The 6,000-nt window shown below is 42.0% G+C and overlaps 1 protein-coding gene across 7 annotated transcripts in view; it reads right to left on the reverse strand.

Annotated features, from left to right (window-relative positions):
- Positions 1 to 3,166, reverse strand: part of CHST10 (carbohydrate sulfotransferase 10) — a 62,678-nt gene extending 59,512 nt beyond the window's left edge. For 5 of the 7 annotated variants that reach the window (XM_069073016.1, XM_069073013.1, XM_069073014.1 and 2 more), the window contains exons 1-3: positions 2,721 to 3,040; positions 1,987 to 2,038; positions 473 to 543 (exon numbers count right to left, since the gene is read on the reverse strand). Coding sequence is in view for 2 of the 7 variants with exons in the window: in XM_069073018.1 (XP_068929119.1) it covers positions 473 to 499 (27 nt within the window). In the remaining 5 variants the exon portion in view is untranslated. Of the gene's footprint in view, positions 1 to 472; positions 544 to 1,986; positions 2,039 to 2,720; positions 3,044 to 3,081 lie in introns of those variants that run through there. The other 2 variants (XM_069073018.1, XM_069073017.1) reach the window with 2 other exon arrangements.
- Positions 3,167 to 6,000: the final 2,834 nt, after the last annotated feature.

Here is a 6,000-nt window from a genome sequence, read left to right on the forward strand (position 1 = left end):
GATAGTAAGAGTTCTTCTTACTACACAAATATATTTTTTTTGGATCAAACAAATTGTTTGCTAGGGAATATCACTTCCTGTTCCTATGCTAATTTTTTGGGTAGGAAGGGACAGGTCTGGGTCACATGAGCAGGTCCAGTGTAGAATTTAGAATTGCCATTTGATTAAAGAAAAAAAATGCTATGGAAAAAAAAAGCATATGAATTTGTGTTGAATGAGGGGTCCATTCTTTTTAAATTCATGAGTATTTCTCTCAAAAATACTAAGTCTATGAAGTTTGAATTGGCTCTTAACATCAGAATTATTTTTCTATAAAATGATTTTGCTATGATTAGTTGTGGAAATGAAAGAATGCCAAGACTGTAGAACAGTGAGACTTGTCTCAAGGTCAAGATAAATGCTCTTGGTTCAGATAATATACACATAAATCCATTTTTAAATTGCTATTCAACTCAATTGCTTCTTCACCTACCTGCTGAAACCCAAGTTCATAGTTCATCACTTCATGTCCCAAGACCAAGGTTCTAGCTTTTGGAATTTCTCCTATAAATGTGTTGGATCGAAAAAAACATAAAACAAAACCAATATCATTAATGGTTATGAAGCTACCTTTATATGTACCCTGTATATATTTAACCATCTTGGTTATTTACTTTTACCTCCCTTGATACCATATATATGTTCCTGAAAATAAATCTTTAAAATGCATATGGGGAGCTAAGGAATCTTCTATGTAAAATCATTTGTAAAGGTGAAAAATCCTTTTCTAATATAATTCATCACCACCAGTTTATCTGTTTTGCAAGTTTTAATGTTTTATACCAACTTAAGGCACTTTATCCCCATAATCGATTATATATATATATATATGTATGTATATATATATACATATATATTAGCTTCAGAATACAAGATACATTTATAGAATTAAAGCTAAAAACAAAAGCTTCTTGATTTTGGCTGTGTGCTCTCATACAATAGGAGAAAGTGAGCACAGAACCCTTTTGCCATAATATACATCACAGCTTCACCTATCCATCCACATTTTGCTTAGATCTTTTAGCCTTCCTAAATCACTGATTCAACTACATTATTCTCTTTGTAATATAAAAGGTATCTAATTCTTATACAGCAGTTTATAATTTAATATTTAAATTTATAAAAATATCTATCCAAGGCCTATATTATGAGAAATACAGCCTAAATTTCTAGATTGTACTCAAACTATAAATAATTCCATTCTCTTCTCTATTTTAAGGCTTCCCATTTCCATCCTTTCTCCCTTTTCATTGTTCTGTCTATTCAATCATTTTAAAGGTATAATTGATGAATGTCAACTGTCCTGCTTATTTAATACTTTCTTGGATTTCCACTGTTTAGTTTTGCCACTAATCCAAATTTAAGGAAAGATTTTAAAAATCTTTTCAAACTCAACTCTATTTTCTTCAGTGCATCAAGAGAGAAGATATAAGATTCTTCTTTAGCATCCCAAATCCTAAACTAGGAGTTCCTAAGTCAGGGTTTCTTAACCTGGGGTTTATGAACTTATGTTGAAAACAACAACAAAATTTCTAATAACTGTATTTCAGGGTCATTGGTTTTCTTTGTAATCCTGAATATTTTATTTTACACATTTTAAAACCTTATTTCAAGAAGGGGGTCCAAGGGCTTCACCAGCTTGCCAAAGAGATTCATGGAGCAAAAAAGATAAACTCCTGAGATCTAAGACACTGCCATGTTTAAAAGTATCAATTACTGGGGAAGAAGAGGAGTCTAGGGAAAGAGGGCAGCTATACCACCCTTTTAAAACCTAAAAGAATCACTGAAAAAGAAGGAAGAAAGTAAGAGGTAAGGCCCACACATCAAAACCCCCTCTATGGAAACAGGCAATCCAATAGAGTCTTTTGAGAAAAGGCCCACAATACTCAATACCCAAGGTATAAAGTGCCTTGAGACAGTATCCTTTGACCCCTTCAATTAACTTACCTGAATCCAGCAAAAACTGCCGTGCCTTCTTTTCTGCCCTGTCTTTTCAGGTCTGGAGGAGAGAAAAAACGATTCACAGACCTTGGCAAATTTGGTTTGTCTTCCCTGCTTGAAGTATCTCCTTAAAATTTCTGTTCCCACCTCAAAACTTCTAAGGGTACCCCTTGCTTGTCAACTAGAAAGGAGCACTCCTGGCAGATAACATGCATTTCCAGCAATCCTTTCTCTCCCTCCTTTTTGCCAAAAGGTAGATATTAACTGTGGCTCAGGGAAGGGCATGTAGTCGCCCCCCCCCCTTCCCTACTCATAACCTCCCCATTAAAACGAAAGGGAAGATTCAGCCTCCCTTTTGATACCCCCACCCCTTTCCAACCTTTGCCAGACTATTACAGATGGAAATTTCTTAGTCAAGGAAGAAATTATTTTTTTTTTATGTTCTGCTGATCTATAATTGCACTGATCACACCATTCTACGGTCAGGATCCCTCTTTATTGCATAATTAATAATACATTCATCTAAAAGCATTAAAAAATACTTATGAAGAACTAAGACAATGGGAAGCCCAAGAATCTCTTTGCAAGAAAAGACTTAATTATTCGTCCCTCTTCTCACCCCTTTCTCCTCTCTTATAAAGGTATGAAAAACTAATCTTTCTCCTTCATGTAATCACAGTTACCCCCCTCCCCGCCCCAGCCCTTCATTTGTGGGCTGTTACCCCCTCCCCCATTCCAACCTCTTTGTGCACGGAAGGCATCACCCGGCTTCTCCCAAAAGCTGCATCCCTCTGTAAAAATCCACTTTCCCAGGTCCCCGGCTTTCTAGTCCCAGGGCTCACTAGGGGCGGCCATGCGTGTTGACTGGGTGGGGGGAGGCGGGGGCCCTGGCTCTCTCTCGCTTCTGTGCTCTCGTTCAGCGGAGGCTCCCCAGGGAGAATGCAGTTCTTTCCCGCCGCTAACCAGTTCCCATCCCCAGCACGCCATCGCTCACTCCTCCCCTCCCTTCTGCCATGCCCCGGCCCCTGGCCCGGGGCCACGTACAGGGAGCCGAGTGCGGGAGGAAGCCGCGACAGGGGCGTGGAAGCCTCCTCCACTCACCGCTGCGCTGCGGCTCCTAGTCTGTCTGCAGCCCAGCGCTGTCCAGCCCCCGCCTGAAGAGCTGCGGGCCGGCAGCTCCCGGGCCTCAGTGGCTGTGCGGCCGCGGCCTCGCTGGCCTCGCTGGCCACGGAAGGCTGTGCAGGCGGAGACAGCGGCGGCGAGATGCTGCTGTGGCTGCCGCCGCCGCCGCCTCTGACTGCATCATCGCCAGTCCCGCCGCCGCCGCCGCCGCCGCAGCCTCCACGCTGCCTGCTCAGCTGCTGCCTCTCCCCGGCTGTCCGTCCTCTCCCCACCCCGAGGCCCCCTCGGGCTCGGGCTCCTAACGGGCCCTAGCTCCCTCCCACCGCCCCCAGAGGCGGCCCGGAGAGCCCGAGGGAGCAAGGGAGGGGCCGGCCTCCCCCTGGCCGACCTCCGGCCTCCCCCTGCCCGATCTCCGGCCTTCCCAGCTTCCCAGCTCGGGCCTGGGCGCACCGGCCCAGCTCCGCACCAGCTTCAGGAGCCGAGCTGAGCCTTGGGCTGCAAGTGCGCCCAGTTTTGGTGATTCCCGTGGTCAAGGGGGCCCACGCTGCAGCCCCAACTTCCTACCCGAGCAGGGGCTGGGGGAGAGGGACACAAACCAGTAGAGATAGAAAAAAAGACATTTTTAAATACATTTATTTATGGGGGGGTGGGGGTGGGTGGATGCGGATCGGGTTGTCACTGAGAAGACTTAAAAAAAAAAAAAGACGAAATTGTCACAAAGTTTCAGCTTAGGCCGGATTGGAGGGATTTCCAACAGGCGCAGCTCAGTTTTCACTCCTCCCTCCTTTCTCCTCCCCTCTTCTTCTTTCTTTTCCACAGGCTAAACTCTCAGATTTGCAGGATCTGAAGGCAGGGCACATGAAAAACGGAATTCCAGCACCTCAAGGGAGGGTTAGTGTTTCAGAGACTAAACCATCAAGGAAGGTCGAAAAGCAGATGTGGAGTAACTTCGTTGCATTTTTTTCCCATAAAGATATTGACTATTAGGGCTGGAAGGGGCTTTGGGTTCAACAGCTTTATTTCGCAGATGAAGAAACTGAAGCTCCCTTCCTCAGAAGCTTAAATGACTTGGCCAAGGCCACTCAGTCAGTTGGTGGAAGATTTTTTTGATATGCGTAAACAAGAGAAAAGTGAGAAATAATATTTGAGAATGACTGTTTTATGTTTATTAAGTGCACATGATGGATTTGCTTTTTAGAACAAACAAACGTCATAGTTCTTTTCTTCTTTTACACCCTGAGAGTTTCATAAAGGATGGGCATGCTTTTTCAGTTTGTTTTGGGTTTTTTTTTTTAGTTTAAAAAATGTTCCATTTCCTCTTTTGTGTAAGTGGGTTGTCAGAGGGGAAAAAAAAGGTTAATTCCCGTGTTAACTTGAGAAAAAATATTATTTTTAAATCCAAGAGAGGCATTAAAGAGTCGCTTGAAACCTGGAAGATCTTTCTTTTAGTCCTACCTTTGCTATCCATTTGATGTGGATACAAAGGTGCCCTAACAATTAACAATATTAAGTTGCTTTCTCATCCCTCCAGAGCCTGAGAGCACCCTAAACTCTCTTCCCTTATCTTGAAAAGCCATAAAACTTCCCCTTTATCCTGGACCATGGAATTCCTTGTCACTTCCCCATCCTGGGTCACAAAATTTCCCGTGTCTCCCTTATGTCATCCATTTTCCTCCTCCTGTCCAACTCCCATTTAGAAACCCTAAAATTACATCATGGTCCTACAGGCTGTGTAACTTTCTGTGCATATAGGTCTGGTCCTTGTTCTATATCATTGCCTTTGTTTAGCTCTTTGCTAAGTCTCAGGCCCCCATGCTTTTGCATCAATAAAGCTCCTTTTGGCTAAAGAGAATTGAATTCTTTCAAAAATATGAACCAGCTCTCCCAACTCTGATTTTGTCACATTGACTTCGTGACCAACCCTCCCGGCCCCTCAAGGCAACCCTCTACAATTCTAAATTGCAGACCAATTTTCAGTCCCCGTTGTTATTGGGAGATTCTTCACCAAGTATTTACCCAGGAAGTGAAAGCCTTGGTCTGGACACACACAAAACACCAAATCAGACTTTAATGATAAAAGAAGTTCCAATAAACAGGAACACATTCCTTCAAGTCTTCTCTAGTGCTGGACTTACCTTGCATTGTTCATTCCTCTGAGAGGAGTCAAGCAAAGGATCATGGATCTCCAGTCTCTTTCAGAGACCTCAGGCCATCTAGTTCAGCTCTCTAATTTTACCAGTGAAGAAATTGAAACTCAGGGAGACTTAAATGAGTAACTTGTCCAAGGTCACAGACAGAGTTTGGATTTGAACTCAAGTCCTATCATTTCAGATTTAAAGGACTTTATGTTATGTAATATAATATAGAAGAATTATAATTATATCTAATAAGCTAAAATAATTACTAGATAATAGCCTAGCCACCTCCTGCCTTTCCAGGTTTCTTGTATCTTATTCCAAGCCATGGGCATTTTAATTCAGTGACAATGGCCTGTTTGGTGTTCTTTTTTTTAATTTATGGAATAAAACAAGTGTTTTCATAACATGGTATAATGAGAAAGATTGCACATGAAACTCTAAATCTACTATGAACTTGCTATACTTTTGAAATATAAAAGTTATCTAATTTTTTTTCCTTTTTCCCCCATGGCCACCGTTAGACACACATAAAAATAATGTGTGTGTGTGTGTATAAAATTATTCTATACATCTCTTTATTAGTTCTTTCTCTGGATGCAGATAGTGTCTTTCTTCACATGTCCTTCATAGTTAATTTGGGTATATATAATAGCCAAAATGACCTTCACTCAAAGTCATTCTTAAAACAATAGTGCTGTCATTGTATACAATGATACAATGTTCTGCTCATTTCAATCCATTTTTATGTACCAGTCTTTCC

Source organism: Petaurus breviceps, unplaced genomic scaffold (assembly GCF_028583685.1).
Source record: "Petaurus breviceps papuanus isolate PSGF00001 unplaced genomic scaffold, PetGlider_PUasm1.0 90849, whole genome shotgun sequence".
In the NCBI taxonomy this organism is placed as follows: domain Eukaryota; kingdom Metazoa; phylum Chordata; class Mammalia; order Diprotodontia; family Petauridae; genus Petaurus; species Petaurus breviceps.